This window comes from Panthera uncia, chromosome A2 (assembly GCF_023721935.1).
Source record: "Panthera uncia isolate 11264 chromosome A2, Puncia_PCG_1.0, whole genome shotgun sequence".
Classification (NCBI taxonomy): domain Eukaryota; kingdom Metazoa; phylum Chordata; class Mammalia; order Carnivora; family Felidae; genus Panthera; species Panthera uncia.
In genome coordinates, this window is record NC_064816.1 from 143381657 (window position 1) to 143405285 (window position 23629).

The window sequence follows — 23629 nt, forward strand, 5'->3', positions numbered from 1 at the left end:
CATTCTGAGCTATTTATTTGGAAGGCAAAGTCTCAAATGGTGAACTACCATGAAAGTATCCAATGACAAAACATCCATGATACGTTTAAGAAGAAACGTAAGGCAGCTTAGAAAAACAGGAGTTACAATATGACATCACTTCTGTTACCTTCCCCCATGTACCAAAATATTTACAACGGTTTTTTGGGAGCAGTGGGATTTTGGCAATTTTCATCTTCTTCATTTTGTTTAGCTGCTTTTCTCTAATTTTGTCTACAGTGCACATTACTTTTGAAATTAGAGTAAAACATTTATTACTACTGTGTGCCTCTGACTATCCTTTTACCCATAGATATTCTCAAATAGTAGGAAGAGGGTACGGGTGAGGGGATGATAGAACATAGAAAAGCAGAGCAGGCTACGAGAAAGAATCGACTACAGACAAAGGAAGAGAAACAAGCAGAGGCAGACTCTAGAGAGGCTCAGGGACAGGCTGGTGCTCAGGAACCAATTCCCCTTATCGAGGGCCTGAGGGGCCACTAGAAGTGGGCAGAGAAGGTGGCCCGTGTCATGGCTGCTGCTGACTCCAGATCCCTGCAGCATTTGAAGTTTCACGGGTAGGGGAAACTGGCAGCTCTCTGGACCTCCTCAGGGACCCCCAAGCTACATACTGCTGAGCCCTCTCCCCACCACGCTACGATACATGTCTCCCAATCTTCTGATTCTCTTAGCTTCTTGATTAATTTATTTGCCCTTTCAAAATGTCCTCTAATTCATTACAGCCTTCCTGGAATTGCTGTCTGGCTTCTCGACATGTGATATCAGATGTCCCATAAACAACAGGACTATTATATTAAAACCGTGAATTAGATCCGAGCATCCTATTTCTCCCTAAGCCTATTAACTTGATGTTCTACAGGTTGAATCTCATTTAATTTGCCATTTACAGGATAACCTTTCCAGGTGTATCTTTCAAGTCCTTCCTGCTGTTCTGGATATCTCTTAATATCTGTATGTTGGGGAAAATCATCAGAATGAGGTAAGAAAATTAATCCTGTTTTTCTCCTAATGGGAAAAACTGGAGAGGATGAGCACACAGTGCAATCAAGTCAAGACTGGGCAACACCCTGAAGAGGGCTGCCTTCCTGACTGAAGACTGAATAGCCAGCTGCTCACAGAGAAAAGCAAAGGATATTTCTCTGAAATGAGAAGATTGAGTGATCAAAAGGATCAGTTAAGGCAATTTCCTATTCTTCAGCATTTTGCCATTCGTTATGCAGTCAAAGGTGTTATGTCTCTATGCACAGAATTGTCACCATATGGTACCGGAATCAGCAGATCATATTACCAATGATTTTTAGGAGAGGAAAATTCAAAAACATACTTCTCTGTTATCTATACACACATGCAGAAAAGCAAGAAATTCTATGGGGGCGGGGGGGGGGGGGGGGGGGCACCTTTAATAAAAAACAGCAAGGCCAGGCATGTTGTCAATAAGAGTAAATTAAAAAATCACTTTGCCACTTTTATAACCTCTCAGTTTTATACTGTGTTAGAATGATATATGTTAAATACATCAAGATAACGCTAGTCAGTCATGAAAAATGCCTAAGACAAATTTAAATGACCACCATAATAAAGAATTTGATCTTTTCTTTTTTGTATTCTCCCTAGGCTTATGTCAGTAAACTAGAATAAACATGTTATTAAAAGAGAATCAATAGAAGCCTTTAAAATATACAGTACCACAAAAGGTCAAGCCCTGGTATCGATTTTAATATAACATTTTTTGTGCAGCTTCCCAAAGGGTTCTTTTCTAATATTGTTCTTCATTTTTCTCTCACTTTGCTCCCTGACTGGTGAATTTGTTGTTCTTGTCTGCAAAAAGCTGTCTAAAGCTGGGTTTGCTGAGTGTGTGTCATTCCTATGACAAGCTGCTGGAAATGAAAAAACAAAAAACAAAAAAGTCAACCAAAAAAAAAAAAAAAAAATTAAAGGTAGTGGGAGGATAGACAAGAAAGCATGAAGCACAAGACAACATTCAAATAGCAAAGAGTACAGAAATGCTGAAACTCAGAACAATTTGCCATCGTGGACCCTCCTGGGCTTTTATCTCCCCGGGGGCCTTGCATGGACACCGAATCCTTGAAGCCAGGAAGGCTGAGGAAACCTTCCTGGTCTCTTGGGATTCAACAACAAGAAGAAGAAAAAACGATCTCAAAAAACCAGGTAAAGGACACAAATTTTCGAAATACAAATCCATGTGACCCCAGGCTCCTCTTGAACTTAAAGCACCAAATGTTCAAAGGAAAACTGGAACACCTTCAACAGGATTCGAGGGGACTAATGAGAGGCGTGCGGCTAGAGCCACAGACTTCCTGATTTCTGTCCCAACATTCAAGGTTCACAGACTGAGATAAAACACACTCAGTCATAGAAGTATGAGTGTGTGACACAGTGTGTATTTTAGATGTAGTTCAAATTTTTCGTAGGTTTTTAGTTGCCAACAAAAATAGTCCAGAGTCCAAACCATAGTCTCCTGTCAGTCTTTCACTTCTAGACAATGCTGACTAAGCAACTGTCTCAGGACAGGATAGAAAAATACATTATTTTTTGCCTAAGTCACATGAAACCAAAAAAAAATGCTGCGTCTGCAGTTAAACCTGCGAGCCAGTTACACCTACTAGAGGGGAAGACATGAACCACAGTTGTTTCCTGAGGCCCAAGAAAGCTGAAGAGGAACAGCTGGGAAAGAGGTGTAAGGGGGAAAAAGAGCTGGATTCGAATCCTGACGCTGCCTTTTGTCAGTAACACAGCCTAGGGCAAGGGACTCAGCCTCTCCGAGTGGCGTGGCGTTCCAACTGTAAATCAAACCTGTGAGGAGCAGAGCTACCCATCCATTTGCTCCCAGTTTGGCAGGGGGGGCGCCCAGCCTTGAATCCTGAGGAACTGTGAGGGGTATCATCCTACAGGCTGCCATACAGGCTAAGGAAGGGTGGTCAGAAGGCTCCTGCGGGAGTGCGGAGCTAAGGTACACAAATACAGCAGCACGGCACCCAGTAAACAGGAAGCAATCATTAAGTGAGAGCTGCTGTTGTCACATGATAATTCTCCTGCCTCTTTTCCCTTCTGGACAAATTCTATCCCATTCTAATCCTATTTAGCCATAACCATAAAATATCATTTTAATTTGGTAATACATTCTTGTTGACACTTACTATATATATATGAGTTCTGCCCTCCTATTCCAGTGGAAGAGACCGTCAATCAACAGCCAAAGTGCAATGAAGAAACAAAGTAGAGAAAAAGATAACCAGAGTGAGAGGACAGGAAAGAAAAAATATTTAGGTAAAATAATCAGGGAAAGCCTCTCTGTGGGGCTGGAAAGAACACCAAATAGTAAAGAGGAAGCCAGCCATGCAAAAATGGAATACAAGTATTGTAGGCAAAGAGCTGTAGGCACAAACAGGTTTGCAGCTGATGCCACTGAAATGTCCAATGAGAAGGTGGTAAGAGATGAGGCATGAGCATATTCATATACAAAAGGAATCAGAGGACTAGAAGGTCATGGAAAGATCCGGACTTTATGCTAAATCTAATGAAAATCCAGTCGAAAATTTTAAGCAAATAAACTCCCATGATTCAAAATACATCTTTAGGGGCACCCGGCTAGCTGGGTGAGTAGAGCATCCGACTCCTGATCCAAGGTCATGAGTTCAAGCCCCACGGTGGGTACAGACATTACTTAAAAAAATAAATTTTTAAAGCACACTAATACTGCTTTGTGAAGAGAACTTGGAGACCAGGGTGGCTCTCTGGAGGAGACTTTGTAATTGTACAAATGAGAAATGATAAAGACTTAGACCAGGGTTTCTCAACCTTAGCACTGATGACATTTGGACTGAATAATTCTATGTTGTTGGAGGCTGTTCTATGCATCATAGGATATTTACCAGCATCCCTGGCCACCACCCACTCCCTAGACACCAGGACCACCCTCTTCGTTGTGACAACTGTAAAGGTCTCCAGCCATGGCCAAATGCCCCAGGGGTGGGGGCGAGAGGAAACTATCCCCCAACTGAAAACCGCTAGCTTAGACTAAGTAGGGATAGAAATAGTGAGGGACAATGGATTTGCAATACATTTGAAAAGCAGGGACAACAGGGCTAATTAATTAGAAGGGGGAAAAGAGAGACATAAAGGCAAGAAGAAGGGAGCAAGAATAATCACTAATCAAAATTCTAATATTACCCTCAATTTTTGTTAAGCTAACATGTAAGTTTTCAGTAGTTTCAGGAAAGTGCTTTCTATGTCAAACCTACCTGGAAGTGTACAAATAACTTATGTTACAGAAACTCACTTGGACAATAGTTTGGGCTCTTTTTCTTTAAGTCTATAAAAACCAAATTGTATGGCTGACAGGTATATTCATAAAGAAATACATAATTCCCAACATTTTATAGCAAAATTTACTGAAATATTAATTTTCATCCACTATTTGACAGTATTTTGACAGTTTTATTTCAAAATACAGTCATGTGAATTTAAAAAAATACCAAAAAAAAATCCCTTTACTTATGAATTCTTTTCAAAACTAAATTCCTTATTTATTGAGCTCAACAATCAATGGAAAAATTGTACTGAAATCTGAAAAACATAAAACTTCAGTAAACCACATCAAAAGAGCCTCAGACAGAACATTCAGACTAATATATAATCGGTAACATCACTGTTGGACCAGAAAATAATTTAGCCTCTGAGACACAGTCAAGTAGAGTGGTGATCAGTATGATTTCAGATTCCAGACTGTTTGTGTTCAAATCCCAATTTCTCTATTTTCTGGGCATGTGACTGTAAGCAAGTGAATCTCTGTGTGTTTCAGATACTTCATCTGCAAAGTGAGTGTACCAGCAGAAGAGAACTTCCTTCACAGCACTGCTGTGAAGGATTAAATGATCAATCCGTGCAAAGTGCTTGCACCAGTGCTCGGCACAAAGGAAGGGTTCAAAAACTATCCGCTGTTACTATTATTACTTATTATTACATATTATTACTGTGACTATTACTTTTCCTACGTAGAGTCTTCTTAAATGGCGTGTATTATCAGATCTAAAGTCTACCTGTAAGATCTGTATAAATGGCACACATGGGAAGAGGCCCACAATATAGGATTGGGAAGGGAAAAAAAGCAAGTTATACAACATTACTTCAATCTCATTTTGTTTAAAACACAAACCATGTAAAACACTGTTAAGAATATATTTCCCCCCGGGTATGAATGTGTGAATGGTTTTCTACGGGGAAACAGCAGAGTAAGGGAGAGAGGGGGAAAGATGATTACCTTTTTGTTCTTCTATATTATCTGAATTTCTTCAATAGGTATTTCTTGTGTGTGTGTGTGTGTGTGTGTGTGTGTGTGTGTGTATTTTTTTTACAAATAAACATCCGTGTTTTCAGTAGTTTGAGGAATGACCTAAGTCAAACCTACCAGGCTCTGTAGCAATAATAAAGATTGCAGACACTGCTGGGTAATGGTTTTTAAAAGGTGAAAGATTTATATGAAGAGAAACCAGAGTATGGGCAATGGTCCTTAAATTAATTGACATTTCCCATATTAAATTAGTGGTCTCAGTTGCCTTTTTTTTTTTGGTTTTGTTTTGATTTGGTTTGCTTTTAATCCATCATCCTATTGTACTTATAGCAAAATTGTAATTTATGGGTTTTTAAGGAATTCTTGTTCTAATCTAATCACCATTCGTCAAATGGCACCGGGAGATAAGGAATTTAAGCAATCCATTCTAAGAAGCTGTGAAGCAACTTAAATTTAAATCGTTAATTGAAACATTAATGGTTAATAAACTATTTTTATACTTTATACTTGATGTCAAAAAGCACACTAAAATCATTTTAATGGGATAACTTCGAAAACCAGTTCAAGTGAAATAGTTTGAGTGTGAAGGTGCTACACAGTATATGCGTAGGGAAGCAGCTGTCAACAGTATATGATAAATTGCACCACACACATCGTACCTGCACATTACTCAACGCAGGAATTCTATATTCTAGTTCCAAAGGCACATTGCCCTAACAGCTAATTTTCTTAACTGATTTAAAAACACAGAAGTTTGTCAACTAAATGTGATACCTTATCAAATTACTTTGACTATTACAGAAAAGACAAATAACAAACGCTACAAACCAAAAATCCAACACATGAAGCAACACAACCGATAAAAATACTAGAATGACTGTAAGTCTCCTAAAAAAAAACAAAGAAAAAGCCCAAGAATGAATATAAAAGTAGAAATGCAAAATGATTTCCACTCCACAGTCATTTATTTAAGTAAATCCTACACCTCTTTATTACTTCTCGAACAATGGCAGGGCCCAGGTGGCTCCACTGAACTCAACAGAACACTGCTGAGCACACGTGTGCCTCAGTGACCAGAAGCTGACACTCATCTCTAAAGTTCAGGAGGCAGAGGACCACCTGCTGCCACGTGCGGAGCCACCACACTGAGCAGTTAAGAAAAATGTCCCAATCTTAAGCTAATAAGGAATTTACATTGCCTCCATCACTTAAAATATGTACACAAATGAGCATTTAATAATTAAGTTACAGCCTACATAAATAAAGAATATTAACTTTAAACACAAATTCTCAAAAGATTTTGGTCCTAAAATAAAGGAAGTTGTAAAAAAATAAATAAAATAAAATAAAGTTGCCCAGATCTAATAACCAGGAGCACACCTACGGAGGTCCTTTTTGAAGCGATCTTTTATCTACTATGATTCAGAGGTGAAAATCCAAGTAAATGCTTGCTACTCCTCCCCACAATGATAAATGAAAAACTTTAAGGGAAGGACTCCCTGTACACATGGGAAGGTAGTACTGTGGGATGGTAAAGTGCATGGACTCCATCGACTTGGGTTTGAATCCCAGACCCACCGCTTACTAGATACAGGCCTGGGCAAGCTCCTTTACCTCTCATGTTTCTTATTTATAAAGTGGGGGTAACAGAGGTGCTGAGAGGATGAATGACTTAAAATACATAAAGTGCTCAGAACAGCACTGAACACACAACAAATACAAGGCAACACCACCTACAATTTTTTTTTTTTTAATTTTCTCATTTTAGTTGGGCAAATGGGTCCTGAACTGGAAATGGTTTTCATAACAGATAATATGTGACCCCAGAGTGTATATCCTATGTGTGTCTGTCATGTATAAACTGTGAAGAAAGTTTCCAAAGACAAACCATATCCACTTCTGGATAAGAATGGGATATGAAAGAATATGGGTTCTCTCAGCAAAATACTTACTAGAAACTTAACATGAGCCACTAGCTTTTTAACAGTTTTCACCAACCAGGAAAGGAAGGGGGAGGGGTTATTACTTAAACATCAAAATGTGTCAATGTTTGGAAATATTATAATGCTGAGAAAAAACTTTACATCTGATTTACAACCGTGTTGCCCACACTCCTTTTCAGCTTGAGACTCTACTGGCAAAGCTGTTAAAGTCCGAAGAAGAAAGAAGGGACCCTGTCCATGTATTTTTCCAGTTTCCAAAGGGAACTGCCATAGAAGGATCTCACATTCTTCTACACTCTTCCCAATACAGCATTCATTACCAGCAGGATCAGCAGATGTCTTCCAGAAGGGCCAGGACTGCGTGCTCAGCCAGGGTAAGGCCCCGCCTACGTGGACCACCGTCCATAAATACTAACTTCTGGACTCAAGGAAATGGACATCAGGCCACTGCCCACTCACCTTCTAGAACAGAAACAAAACCACATCCATCCAAGAAATGCCGTTTGGACAAGACAAGTACACTCCTCACACAGAAAGTGTCCAAATTGGAGAGAAAATTATCCTGACCCCAGGTTTCTCAAACTAAGCCCTAATTAGCATCAGGGCCTATGAAGATGATTCCCAGGTCTCTAGGAAGGGAAAAGAGGGAGGAAAAGGCTGACAGAGCTCTACAACCCTAGTCCTAGCCCTAACCAGATGGCACTTTATATTGGAGTCCCATGTCGAGCTTCCTTTGAATCAATGTTTTACAGGATGATGAGAGTCAATATGATTCTATCACCTCAGCAATCGGCAGTGTGGGGCTGAGGGGCTGTCCAATTCAAGTCCTGGTTCGGCTGCTGACTAAGAAGCTTCACATATGTCTACTTCAGTCATATGTTTCTATGAAACAGTGATAAACTATTAATGCTACTGTCAGTGTTATGGAAGGAATGATAAATGATTCACAGAGCACATTACCACCCCCTCCCATCCCCGGATTGTACTGGGCAATGCAGAAACAGCAACAAGAACCACTCCAACCACAGAACACGCAGAAACCAATTCGTAGAAACTTCCAAATGCAGAAAACCAATTTTGGCACAAATAACTTCAAACACTATGCTTCACGAGAGAAAACTCTGTAATTACTATCAGAAGATACACGTGAACAAGAAGTGGTTGAACATCACTGCTGTTAATACAATCAGTAAAAAAGTTACAGATTTCTACAGCATGCTTGACTGATTCTGGTTTTCCAGGCTTAATATTCCTACCATGTAGAAAGAGCTTCTTCAACAGGATTCGGGGTGGGCTTCTCCAACAACGTAGCATTGATAGGAAAGAAAAATGGCTTTGGAAAAAGAAGAGATTTAAATAAAACACAGACTCAATAATCCAACCTTCTATAATGACTGGTTATAGAATGGAGTAGATTCTATTAAAAAGAGAAAAGTGTCACTTGAAGAGAAAAAGATGAAAGCAGCAGATGGTGAGAGATTCCAATAATCAGTACATACAAAGCACTTCCAGTCATGTTCCCCGGAAAAGTACTGGGTGGCTAAACGTGATCTTCCTACTGCACTGAGAACGGGTTAGGTCTTTATCTACTTTTAAACAAATGTAATAGAAAAGGGATGGGTATAAAACAACAGCAATGCAGTATGCATTAAAAAAAAAAAAAAGGCTTCAATAAGAAAATAAATCTATTATATTAGGGCTTTTAATACCACAGAAGGAGCTCTTAAATGTCAGCAAGTATAAAGGAGTAGTTTGCAGATAATGCCAACAAACTGTCCACTACCATTAGCAAGCCAGACACAGAAGTACATTCGCATCACAGCAGAGTGATACACATTACACCCGGATATCAGAGGAGTGTCACTGAAGAATGATAACTCAAATTTCATCAATCACCTTATTTGCAAATATTTATAAATCAGAAGTTAAAATTCATTTGCCTGTGATAGTTGAGTGCCTTGAGAAAATACTGACTGCTAAGTCATCTTTTAAAGTCACTTAAAAACTACACTTTTGGGGCGCCTGGGTGGCGCAGTCGGTTAAGCGTCCGACTTCAGCCAGGTCACGATCTCGCGGTCCGTGAGTTCGAGCCCCGGGTCAGGCTCTGGGCTGATGGCTCGGAGCCTGGAGCCTGTTTCCAATTCTGTGTCTCCCTCTCTCTCTGCCCCTCCCCCGTTCATGCTCTGTCTCTCTCTGTCCCAAAAATAAATAAAAAACGTTGAAAAAAAAAAAAAAACTACACTTTTAAGGGGCGCCTGCACGGCTCAGCGGGTTGAGGGTCCGACTTCAGCTCAGGTCATGATCTCACAGTTCATGGCTTCGAGCCCCGCCTCGGGCTCTGTGCTGACAGCTCAGAGCCTGAAGCCTGCTTCAGATTCTGGATCTCCCTGTCTCTCAGTCCCTCCCCTACTCGCGGATGTGCTCTCGCTCACTCTCTGTCTCTCAAAAATAAACATTAAAAACAGTAAAATAAAAAACTGCGCTTTTATGATGAGTACGGTTATCCATGGTACTTCTTCCCTGAAAACTGTTTTTTTTTTTAAGTACTATACACCTAGACATTACACACAGGCTGAAGGTATGTAATTTCATAACTGTGTGATTTGTGTCTACAATTGGAAAATGGTGTTTCACACTACACTAACTTAAAACAAAGATTTATAAGACAAGTATCTATGGTCTCTAGTTAAAGTCTGATTTTTATTTTTTATTAATATTTTAATGTTTATTTATTTATTTTGAGAGAGAGAGGTAGAGAGTGAGCGGGGTAAAGGCAGAGAGAGGGAGGGAGACAGAGAATCCCAAGCAGGGTCCGTGCCAAAGCCTGATGCAGGGCCCAAACCCACGAACCATGGGGTCATGACTCATGGTCAAGAGCTGGATGCTTAACCAACTGAGCCACCCAGGCACCCCAACGTCTGATTTTTAAAGGCATAATTTGTTTTTATTTTTAACAAAACACAGAATATATATGTATATGTTATAGAACAGGCTGTCCTTGCTAGAAGACTGTCAGGATTTTCCAGGCCCAGTGATTCAACTCAACAATTTCTGTGAGAGCTCACTACATGAAAGGCATCACGCTACGTAACTTCTGACAGGTTTTTTGTTTGTTTTTTTTTTTAACGTTTATTTACTTTTGGGACAGAGAGAGACAGAGCATGAACGGGGGAGGGGCAGAAAGAGAGGGAGACACAGAATCGGAAACAGGCTCCAGGCTCTGAGCCATCAGCCCAGAGCCCGACTCGGGGCTCGAACTCACGGACCGCGAGATCGTGACCTGAGCTGAAGTCGGACACCTAACCGACTGAGCCACCCAGGCGCCCCTCTGACAGGTATTTTCAGTGGGACGCTAACCCACAATACCCTGTTTTTCTCCAGTGGACTCTTTCCTCCTTCCCTTCCCAGTTTTTTCCTGCAAGGGCAGAAAACATCTAATAATAAAGCTGAAATGAATTATGATACATAATGAGTTTAAACAGAAGATACCATCACTGTGAATTTCACTTTTACGATAAGAAACTAAATGCACAAATAAGCTTATTTAAGCCCTTGTTTGCTGACATAAGCCCTTACTTGATGCTCTAAATTGAAAACTGAATGGACTGTGCTCTACTCTAACTTACCCAGATACTGATAAAATTTATAACAAATTTATTAACCAAACTAATTATTTTAAGTCTCACAAATCTAAGGTAATTTTCCAAGTAATTAAAAATGAGGTGAAATTTCAACGGATGTCCATCAAAAACAGCAGGTAAGTCATCTTGGTTAATGCTCGGTTAGTTACAACATCGCGTAGCTATTCCCTTCCTGGTTTCTTGAAGAAAGGTTATTAAAACTGAAACACCTGCGCTTGCCTTTACAGGTAAAGAGGTGAAATTCAAATGCCAAAGGTCAGAGGTCAGAAGTAGTTCCATTTTTCTTGCTGTCAGAGACTGACTCTTGGAGGTGGGGTGCAAAAGACCACATATTGTGGCATATTGTGTCCCTGCTACATTGGCCTGCTACGGTTACAACACAGTACGGTCAGCCATAATCCAAAACAGGCAATAAAGAATAACAGCAAAAACAGACTGCTGACACGGGCATTCAATTTACTCTTGACTCCCAATGCACCAAACAACCGTTCCATCCATGAGATGTGGTGGTAAGCAAAACTAGGATTCCAAATTAGACCCATCAATTGTAGTGTACTACTACTAGGTCAGTGATTTGGGAGGTGTCATCTTGTCAACTAAGCAAATAACTAAAGATTTTCATAAAAGAGAATCGGATCTAAAATTAACTGAATTGAGCTTCCACATGCAAATGTTTTCTGAGATACGATGAGAATACAACACATACAGTCATGGGGCTTACAATCAGCTGCATTGTCACTGGTCTTAATGAAGACCTTTTTCTACAAAGCAACTTTTAATTAGGCTACGTCTGCTGGTTAGATTTCAGACAGTGGAGATTTAAAGGAAAAGAGTTCAGGTGAATCTTCAATGGCCAGTCCAAACATTTCTGAACCGGATCTAACGGCGTGTGGCACTGCCAGGCAGAGATGCCGTCCAAGGCCTTCCGAGCAGGTAGGACAGGAGGCAGACCCTCAGGAAGTCCTTTCGGACCTGACAGATGTCATGGCCTGGAGCGTGTGTGGACTGTACCAGAGAATGCAGCTCCAGGACTGTGATGTGCCGTGTTTTCTCCCGCCTGAAAGCATCTCACAACTGCTGTCTGCCACGCGGCAGTCCTGCACGGTTGTCACGGCCTGCGCGTAGCATCAAAACTTGCACAACTGGCAGCAGCAGCCTGGAAAAACCCCAGGAATGACAACGGAGCAACCTTGTAAGGAAGGAATGCTGTGTTGCCAAGGTGTTGATAGCACAGAATATGGGATCCCATATGGAAAAGCAAGAACATCAAGACCCTGAGTCAAAGAGCGAGTCAGAGGAATCAGACCCAGTATGAACAAGGACATATTGGGCCAGATCATTCTTTGTGTGGGGTGGGGGGGTTTACCCTATGCATTACAGGATTTTTAGCAGCACCTCTGGCCTCACCTGCTAGATGGCAATAATGACAAGCTGTGACAGTCAAAAATGTCTCCAGACATTGTCTTATGGCCCCTGGGGACCAAAACCTCCCTCACTTGAGAACACTACCTTAACCTATTTATTTTGCTTACATTTTCCTTTTTCATGAATACACAAAGTAATAGGTTTTTTAAAAATTCAAAGTAAATCTTAATGAGCTCTTTCAATAAAATTTCTAAGAGATAAACTACTGTGCTATAATTTGCAGCAATTTTTTTCTTAGTGGTACATCAAATGCTTCTTAAATCGATGACATCTTCAATTCAATGAAATTTAGCCACCCACCATTCTTTCCCCTTTGTTGTGAAACCTTCATCCTGATTTCCTTTGGGAGAATTACTTCTACCCTGCTGTGTACAATTTCAGTAGTACTCAGTTCTTCCCTACCTAGTAGTTCTCTCATCTTCCTTTTGATTCTCTTGAGCTATCCAATATGCTTCTAAAAGTTTCCTCGCTTCCTAAGTTACCCAGAGTTCAGTTTCAGTCTTTCAACCAAAAAACCTAACTGAAACAAAAGTCCTTCTTTAAGCTAACCTGATGGAAGACATTTTGGATTACTTCGCTGCCACAAAGTTCATCAGCTTATTAAAAATGTTACTGGTGGGGCACCTGGGTGGCTCAATGGGTTGAATGTCCAACTTCGGCTCAGGTCATGATCTCGCGGTTCCTGAGTTCAAGCTCCGTGTCAGGCTCTGTGCTGACAGCTCAGAGCCTGGAGCCTGCTTCAGATCCTGTGTCTCCCTCTCTCTCTGCCCCTCCCCCCGCTCGCACTCTGTCTCTCACTCTCACTCACTCTCTCTCTCTCTCTCTCTCAAAAAGAAACATTAAGAAAAAAAAATTTAAAAAGAAAAAAAATATTACTGCTTCCCTTACCATTCGCCACATAGGCAGCATGAATGGATTATAGATGAAGCCAGAATTGTTGAAACAGTGTGATGGGCTTTAGGGATTCATTGTACTTATCTCTGATTTTCAGTGTGCTTTAAAATGTCCATAATAAGAAGGTAAAACAAGGATAACAAATACTCTGTAGAGAAAAATAACAAAATCTAAATGATTTCCAAAGTCCTTTTTGCACAAATTTGATTCCTTACACATACGTGTACCTACGTGCCAACCTTAAGTGCTTGGGAAACTACCTGCAGTTATGTGTGCATCTGGACAGCAAGGGAAAACAATGAAGCAGCATTACAAGTGACGGGACAATGGCACAAGGAACCATTCTCTGAAACTGCTTACCAGGGTTTACTCAATTAAGGCAACAGATACAATAATGTATAAATGCCTCGTGACTCCAAAAAGTTGCTTTTAAAAGACTATGCATAAAACTTTCTTAATGCTTCTTCTAAAGTTTCTTCTCCAGTAGAAAAAAGAAAGAAAAAAAAAAATAGCTATTGATTCTTCCAAGAACTACCATACAGATGAACACACACTTTTTGCCGAGATCTGACAGCTGGAAATTTTCATTCTGAAGAAGGCTTCAGACAAAATATTTTTGTAAAGAAAAAATAATAAAAAGGTTGTACTACCCTCCGCTCTCCTTAAAGGTGACAGAAAATAAATTCTTTATCAATAGTCATTTGTCCAGTTACAGCAAAGCTGCCAACCCCAGTCCACAAGAGATAAGAGATTGGCTCTCACTGGTACCTTTTACTCATCCCATTTGCCCTTTACCCTTTCACCGACCAAGGCAGAGCAAATGGGAGTTGAATAATGAAAGGGGGGAGAAAACACACGAAAACAAAAACAAGACACCACAGTGAGAGTTATTGTAACTGAAAGCCTGTACCATGTGTGGAGAAAAGACAAAAGTCCTATGTGAAATATAATAAGCAAAGTAAATATGAGAGTCTAACCAAAAAAAAAAGCCTTATTAAAATAAAATTCAATTAAAAATAATAAAATTTCAAAGACAAGAAATTCTACCATAACATATCGATTTTCTTTGCTTCTTAATGAAAGTGGTCTGAAATCTTTTGAATATTTAAACTCCACTCTCTAATTATATACTCCACCAACCTAACCCAATTAAGTAATTATAAAGTGTTGCGTAGGAAACTATTGAAATACACAGAAAACCCTTTTAGCAGTACTAATTACATCTTGATTTTTTTTAAACCCTAAGCCCTGAGCCTTCCCTATTTCCTGAGAAAATGGTGGTCTTACTCTTAAAACTTATGTCCTATTCCATACATTTCAAGTAAATTAGAGGTAGCTCAGCACATTGTCAAAGGGAAAGAAATATTAGGGAACATTTTTCAAACTCCTCAGTTTAGAGATAAAAATCTTTAAGGCCCAGCGAGGTTAAATTATATGTTGAAGGTCCGGTGGTCAGTGAGGACTAGAATCCAATTCAAAGGTTCTTTACATTGAGCTCTCTCAAACAAAATAGTTAAGCAGTCCAAAATAAGAACAAATACATACTAGGCATCTACACATGGTAGGCATGTGCCTAGTATTCACAGTAGAAAGATCTTCACATGATTATATAATACACTGTGCTACATGCAAATTTCAGAAGGAGCACAGATGGAACACTTGACTCTATTTTGGATTAAAATGTATTCATATATTTTTATGAATAAGTACATACTTTAAATCTTTAAAAGTAGTATTTTTTACCACAAAAAATTATGCTGTTTGGAACGTTGCTTTTTATCAATTTATGGCTTTTCCACATCTATCTGAATCAGCACAGGAGGATCTACTTGACTGTCTAGTACTCCATTGTAGGCGTGTATCCTAAGTCATTCATCCTGTCCCCATAATGGGCATGTGGATTGCTCCCTGTTCTCTACTATTACAAAAACACTTCAGTGAACATTCTTTCAGCTGTTAGCAGTAGTAACAATGACAATAATTGTACAGATGTACAAAAGAATAAAATGTTCAAGAGTGGTTATCTCCATAGAACAGAGTTATTGAGGATTTTGATTCTTCAACCTTATATATTTCTGCAATGTCTCCGCTCTTTTAAGTGAGCACATTACTAATTAGTCCTATCTGTTAATATGAGCACTATGTAAAACATGTAACATTCACTAGCAGCTACAATACCGTAAACCTTAACACCCACAGTAGAATACACAATTTACAATCGCAAACCATTTGCTGAGAGAGACTAGCCTCAGAAATGCTTGGAGAATCCTCAAGAAATACTTCTCACATACCGAGAAACTGTACAATAATCACGCAGCTAAGAACCACACAAGAGATACAGCTGTCACAATCAAGTGTGGGAAGAGAGTAAGGGAGGGTTTGAACAAGCACCATCCAAAACTAGAAAATGGCCACGTTCATATGTTCAACACATTCTGCAGCCCAGACACAAATATGAGTCTTATTACGATCACTCCTCACCAAAAATATTTCACAATTATGACAAAAGTCCACCAAAATCTCTCTCAGATATCACAAAACTCACCGTTTCTGATTTTCAGACTCTTTCTTGGCTTGCTCCAACGCCAGCTCCTCAGCCACTCTTCTTTTCAATTCTTCATCAGAAACTAGGATCAATAGAGTGGAAGGAGAGAAAATCAATGATTTCTTAAAAACAAAAGCAAGACAATACTCCAGAAAAACAAAGCGAAGACTAGATCTTAGTGGGCAAAGTTCTGCCAGATGGTCAGCATCTCCTTGGAACTACCTAAGCACTGTAGAAAAGACCAATTAGTGCACTTCAGGAGTAATTTAATCAAAAGTTCCCTGGTGACCTAGAAATTTCCACACCTGCCAAAACGTATAATAAACTCAAGTAGCTGCTTACTGCCCAGTGGGGACCGAACCATTAAGTACAAATTCTTTAGGATGATGTCCTATCATTAAAGTGTGACCATCACGTAGAAGAGGAGGAGAGGCTGGAAGGAAGGGACTTCAGAGAGGAAGAGGAAGAGGACATCAAAATATTCTCACTTTGATAATTAAACACTTTAAAGAACCACTTACGACAGGAAGAAAATCATTTGTATTTACAACCATTTTTCCATGATTTGTGAAAAAGGACATTTACAATTTATGAAAATTTTATTTTTCTTTTAACTTCTTTATTAAGTTTGTTGCATAAAAGATATACATTCTCATACTGACAAGTCTTGCCATGAACAAAAGCAACACAAATAAGGCAACAGCAAGATGTGCTTCACATATAAACAATCATGTGGTAAGAATGAGAAATCTGGCCCTGCACAACAAAAAGATTAGGAAGCAAAATGTGAATAATCCCTGCATTCAGAATACACCCAAATGTGTGCACAAAGACAGTGCACCCATAATACAGCTCACTTAAATTCCCGTTTATGATGCATAATTCCTTAATCATCCACTTGTGCAAGAAGAATGAACATGAAGAAACATGAAATCCAAATTGCATTTATTTTCACAACATCAATGTTATACTCAAAATAGTAACTTCATTGAATCTAAAGGTTAAATGTTTCAAAGTGAAAGGCAATCTAAAATTTTTTAACCCTATGAAAGGGTCTGCGGGAACAGGTGGCTTATTTTTCTGCTTGCAAGGAGACTAGGTCTCAGCCTGCACTAAGTGGCATGAGCAACAAAGGACAACAAATACCATTGAGAGTAATGCCCAGACATATCAAAATCTCGACTTGAACCACGTTCTTTCTACTTCTATAGCAAGTCTATTAAACAACCAGTGTAATAGAAGCTTCTGCCTCATGCGACAGAATCACTAACTTAACTATACATCTATCAGAAATTTCCAAACCCCATTTCCAAAACAATTTTAGTACACCTATTAAGTACTGTAGGTCACTTAGAAAACCAGAAATAAAACATACAACCAGTCTTTGCAATTAAAAGTTTTTCATAACATATAAACAATGTTCAGATACAAATTCTGAACTAAATGTTTTTTTCTAAATATGATTTATGTAATCAAGGCTTTCTTAAACAAAGACAGGTCTTAGATGTATGATCTGTACAAACTTACAGTAGTGTATATTCCAAATAGAGATTTTCCTCCTATTATGATATGACAATGTAACTCTTTTCTGAGTGAAGACATATGTTAAGGCTTAAGGTGTAAACAACTCTGGAAGGCAAACAACTTAGTAAAGAAATAACCAGTCATCTAAAAATGTGTATCATCTCATAATAGGCCCCTGAATTTTCAAATTTACATGTGAGAATACATTTACATCTTAAATTTCTAGGAAAGGCACAGGCTTTATATAAAAAAAGCAGCAAAATTTTAAACCCACCAATTTATTGAAAAAGCCATTACTTTTATTAGAAACAAATAATGCTTCTCAAAATGTTGGCAACAGGTCAAAGTATAGACATATGTTTCATACAGTGTATTTCTCCCTTTAATTATATTCCAGAAGGAGGTGGAATACCTCCTTGGGGTGGGAAGCAGAAGTATTTGATGGATTGTGTGAACTGGTCTCCTTGTACACAAACCATGCATTTCCTCTCCAAAGTATCATATTCAGAAAGCCAAAGATCACAGACACATTTAGGGATCCGATACTAGTTACAGAGCCAAAATAACATGTCATTTCTTGATGGTCACAAGGCTGAAGTTCCTTGACAATACTGTGACCAGTAGCTACTTTAATATCTGTAAGAGCTTTAGCCCAGGCTGAAGTGCTCGCCAACCACAGAAAAGTGGCAACGAGTAACAATGAAGCCAATCATGGGAAGGTTTCGACTATCCCAACACAGGTTCATATAACCAACATAGAGCAGAAGGGCAGCTGAGCAGTACAGGAAGACAAAGACTGCAAATGTAACGCAGAATTGTGCAGAAGAAGAGTAATCTCCAATAAGGACATAATTTTTCCAATTTACATCACACACGTTTGCATCTGGAATTGCCTCAAATAATGCTTCATTCAACCTGAATGGATAGGCAAAAAAGCAGCTGTAATCATTTTATTTTCATTAACTTTAGGACAAGTCACTTGAATTTCTGTTTTGCCCTTAAAACCTCCACAGGTGGCAAAAGCAAAGATAGAAGCAATCCACTCGAGGACCTTAATGAAGCTGAGTAGCTCCTTGAGCAGGCTGAGGTTGAGCTGGAAGGAGGACATCCTCTGAGGGAAGGGGGGAGAGAGCAAAAATGTTAAAGCCGTATTTTTGGAAACTATGTCATCCACGTCAAGTGCCAACAATTGGAGAGAGATGTAAAAAAAAAAAAAAAAAAAAATGCTGAGAACACAGCTGGAGCTTTCTAAATACCTGGTGACTTGATTTGAAACATCTGGTGTTTCCAATTAGAAGATGTTGTACGATATGTTTTGTAAAGATTCTTACAGCTATGATAGCAAATCAAATAGACAAATCTGACATACTTCTTAAGAGCCTTCATAAGAAATATGTAGAGAGCATTTCCTCTTTACTAGAAATCCACTACCCAAAATCATGACCAAGAAAGCACCACAAAAACTGGGGGGAATCTAGGGATACCTACAGGAACTAAGAAGTATTTCAAATGGTAGAGGCTATTAGGTGGGAAATGAGGTGGGACCGTCTCTCCTGTGCAACAACACTTTGATGATCTCCACGCTTATCAGCACCTTGCCTCAGCGCATATGCAAAAAAGTGAATTACAACAGGACATAGAAAGCCTTTTTAAAATTTAGCTGACACTGGACAATAACAAAGAAGATATGGGAAAGGTCATAAGGATGTGTTCTCTTTTTTTTTTAATTTTTTAATGTTTATTTATTTTTTGAAAGGGAGATAAGAGTGTGAGCAGGGGAGAGGCAGAGAGAAAGGGAGACACAGAATCTGAGCGGTCAGCACAGAGCCCGATGTGGGGCTTGAACCAAGGAGCCATGAGATCATGACCTGAGCCGAAGTCAGACGCTTAACTGACTGAGCCACCCAGACGCCCCTGTGTTCTGTAAGTTGTAGATTATCAGGAAACAACAAGAGCATCAGAGGACATCATCATGAAGGTGAAAAGACAACTGACAGAATGAGAAAAAATACTGACAAATCATATAGCTGATTAGAGACTTGTATCCAGAATACACAAACAAAAAGACAACAAAATTAAAAATGGGCAAGGGATAGAAATAGGCATTTCTCTAAAACAGATCATACAAATGGCCAATAAGCATATGAAAAGTGACTGAAGGGCATTCATCATCAGGGAAAGGCAAATCAAAACAATGATACACCAATTCAAACACAGTATAATCAAAAAGACAAACATTAACAAGTGTTGCTGAGAACATGAAGAAATTTACGGCAGTATTATTGACAATATCCCAAAAGTGAAAACAACCTAAATGCCTATCCACTGATGAATGTATAAATAAAATGTATATCCATCTCAATAAAGCTTTAGAAAGAAAAAAGAATATAATACAAAAGAAGAAGAATGGACAACGAATTAGGGAAAGGGTAAACACTAGTTGAGTCTAATCCCAGCTTGGCCATCAACAATCTGGAGGACCTAGGGGAAGTTACCAGCCTCTCTGGACAGTTTGCCTCAAAAGGTTGTTCTCAAATGGATGTTCTCCAGGGTCCCTTTCAACTATATACTATGCTGCCCTTTGGCTTCTCTCCTCCTTCACCGTCCATAAGATGAGAAAGATACAAGTCTAGGCTTTGAAAAGGTCACATAAAGTCAAGAAAAGAACTAGAACAGAGAATTCTGTCTATATTCAGGCAAATCTTAAAATTCTTTTAGTATTAAAGGTTTAAAACAACGCAAACACCAACAAGAGAAATTAGACAGTAATAGAGGTCAACGAAGAGTCTAAACAGAATAGTCCCTGTTTTTCCATTAGCTAGACTTTGTATCGGTCAAATAACCTACCCGAGGTTCGACTTCCTCAACCAAAAACAGGACCCGCTGGGTTACACGGGTGTCAAGTGGCTATGAAGTTCGAGGCTATGCACTCCACAAGGCGATGATTTTCACATTGTCAGCTACTTCTCATAAACAAGCAAAACAACATCACACTACATTGTTTCAAGTTGCTCACAGCTGGTAGCTCTAATTAGTAGCAAAAATTGAAACAAGTATTTAATCCGATTAGTGCTGCCCAAACTATACCCTTAAGTTTCACATACCAGTTAGAATCCACACACAGGCTGATGTGTAGTCACACCGCTTCCCCCGGATTTTTTCAAATTACCACAGCAACATTTCTCTCAGGCAAAATGCAATCAAATTCTCAACCACAATTCAACTGAATTTCATTCAACCAATTAAAACTAAGCTTCAGTGAGACGTCAGCATCCCAGGTCTGAGGATACAGCAATGGGATGTTTCCTAAGTCTCCGTATCTTCCACAGCGTGCTTTATGCCTCTTACATATAGGGGCTTCCTACCACGGGAAAAGCCAAAGTCTGCAGAGAGCTTCTTACAATCGTGTGATACACCTAAACTGGAACAGTAAGGACTCCATTACCAAATGGCAACGAGCTGGGTGGCTGGGAAGGCAGCCATGCAGAAGAGATTGCAGAGAAAGAAATGTAGCCTCAAGGCTTGTCCTCTTTCTCTATACTATCCTGCCTATCAGGTCAACCCCACCACCGGCCAGGGGTGAGGTGAGAAAGAGATGGAGGTAACTGGTGATGTCATCCAGGCAGGCCACAAGGGAAAGAGGTGGGAGTGAGAAATTACCAGCAATGCAAAGGGCCAGGATCTCCTAGAGGTCACTGAAGAAGACATGCCCAAGGGACCAACTAGCTGACATCACTTATGGTCAGGAAAGACACCAACGCACAGCTGTCTTTCTAATGCCCCAGCCAGTTCTTAAAAAAAAAAACAACAACAAAATGCAATGTTGGGTCTCACATCCAAGGTCACAGCTGAAAAAGTAATTACCTTAGCTACAAGTGAGAATTTAAAATAACAAAAGATAAAACATGACCTAGCATAAAGAGTTTAAAATCTAAAATAGCAAATCTAAGCCAGGCAGGAAAATAAACCAGTGTAGTAATGGGTTTTGAGCAAATCTAAGTTTCATGTTATTTGTTTTTAAATCAATAGAATACAGAAAGCAACAATATACTTCTTGAGGGGTCTGGTCCAAAGCACAGAAGGGAAAAAGATATACCATTTGGAGACCACTATTTAAAATGGCCTTTCTGAAAACACTCTTTTCAGCTCTCAGGATCTGAACATTTTCTCAAATAAAACTGTTATTAAATTAAAAGGTCAGAGTTTCAGGATGGACTACTTTAAGAGAAGCACAAGAAAGGCCAACCTTGCCTATTAGCACAGTGAGTTTCCAAGCAGATCTTTAGGGACGGGAAAAGTTTGTGAAATGAGAAAAAGTGAAAAAGAGAAATGCTCAAGCCATATAAATCAGATTTGCCATGGAAATCTGCAAACCTATTTCAAGCTCAGTAAGTATGGTTCCACAGCTTTTACATACATACGACACTTTCCTTTTAAAATGTGTTAAGACAAAAGGGTATTTTCTTCACATACTTGAATCCTTTGCTTTTAAAAATCTTCTCAAAAAACATGTTAATGTCTTCCTCAGTGGCAAATTGTGTCTTAATGAACACAAATACTGGCATTTTCTCAATTAGTTATAGATGATACAACACTGACCAAAGAACATGTGAGAAAAAGTCAAGTATTGCAATGGCTTGGATATAGCAAATCTGGCCCTAAATCCTTTATTTAAAACTATTATTGAAAATAACAGGGGCGCCTGGGTGGCTCAGTTAGTTGAGCATCTGACTTCAGCTCAGGTCATGATCTCACAGTTTGTGGGTTCGAGCCCCACGTCAGGCTCTGTGCTGACAGCTCAGAGCTCGGAGCCTGGAGCCTGCTTCGGATTCTGTGTCTCCCTCTCTCTCTCTCTCTGCCCCTCCCCCACTCATGCTCTGTCTCTCTCTGTCTCTCAAAAATAAATAAAAATGTTAAAAAAATTTTTTTAAGACTTTAAATTAAAAAAAAGAAAAAGAAAAAGAAAATAATAAATACTTGTATGGTTGAAAGCTGCTCACAATTCCTAACAAATCTGTACTTGTTTTGAGTAAACAACATTCTAAACACATGTTTTCATTAGTCCACTAATTCTTTACTGACTGCCTAGCAATCTTTTACTCCTCTTGGCCACATTCTAAATTTCTAAGAATTTAAATTATTTTTGTCTTAAATCTTATTTATTTATTTTGAGGGGCTGCAGGGAGGGGCAGAGAGAGAGAAGACAGAGAATCCCAAGCAGGCTCCACACTCAGCGCAGAGCCCAATGTGGGGCTTGATTCTCACAAACCGTGAGATCATGACCTGAGTCAAAATCAAGAGTCAGACGCTTAACCAGATGAGCCACCCAGGCACCCCTGAGAATTTAAAGTCTAAAGAAATTCTGAGAATCTAAGTTTCTCATTTGGGTTCAGGATCAAATAAGAAACTCCAAGATTCCTACCTTGTTCTAGATCCTAGTGTTCTTAGGAATAGAATACCATGGTCTTAATACTCAGAGGAAGTGTAGCATAAATTCATTATGCCTCACTTGCTTCTATGTGATATGACTTGTGTCTAAATCCTGTTTTCAGAAACTGGTTAAACTAGAAGGAGACCGGGAAGGAAGGGGTGAAGAGAGAGACTCACTATACTCAAGACAGTTCCTTGAGCGGAAAACAGAAATGACTCCAAAAGATGGAAGAATTTTATGAATGCCTCACATCTATGAAAACACAAAAACTTGAAACTACAACTATGATTCAAGATTTACATGGATTCCCTGAACCTCAAGGGACGTATCAATGTCCCCTGTAACATTTTCCGCCTATGACTTTCCTTTTCCCTTCATCTTCTTTGCAACATCCTTACACTATAATTCCCTCCCCAGTTACCATATTTCTTAAACAATCTCTAGAAGTTACTTAATGAAATGATGGCTTGCCTCCTGGCAAAATGTCAGGTCCTTCGGGACTCTTTCTTTCCTCTATTTCTCTTTCCAGTTTTACCATCTGCACACACATGTCATGTCCGATTTTACAAAGCCTATTATTTTCATATGCTGGTTTAAAAACACTGAAAAAAAAAAACTATGAAGATCTACTGACAGAAGGAAATAAATGTATATATTCGCATAACACAAGCAGATTTTACAGAAACAATGAAACTCTGCCAGGATTGAGATAGTTGAGCCACAGCTTACACCAGAAGACATAACCAAATTAAATTTTCAGCTCTGGAGAAATACCCATTAATCTTATAATTTCAACAAATTCATTAATAAACAAAAAAGAGCACTGATTCTTTTAAATATAATAATGAAAGCATCCATGCAATGAATGAAATACAG

General features: G+C 39.2%; 1 protein-coding gene and 1 pseudogene across 3 annotated transcripts in view; both read right to left on the bottom strand.

Moving 5' to 3' along the window:
* Positions 1-23629, bottom strand: part of CHCHD3 (coiled-coil-helix-coiled-coil-helix domain containing 3) — a 287147-nt gene that overhangs the window by 211086 nt on the left and 52432 nt on the right. For all 3 annotated transcript variants that reach the window (XM_049643026.1, XM_049643028.1, XM_049643029.1), the window contains exon 3: positions 15799-15880. In XM_049643026.1, coding sequence (XP_049498983.1) covers positions 15799-15880 — 82 coding nt within the window. The remainder of the gene's footprint in view (positions 1-15798; positions 15881-23629) is intronic.
* On the bottom strand, positions 15897-18555 carry LOC125930914 (synaptophysin-like protein 1; annotated as a pseudogene).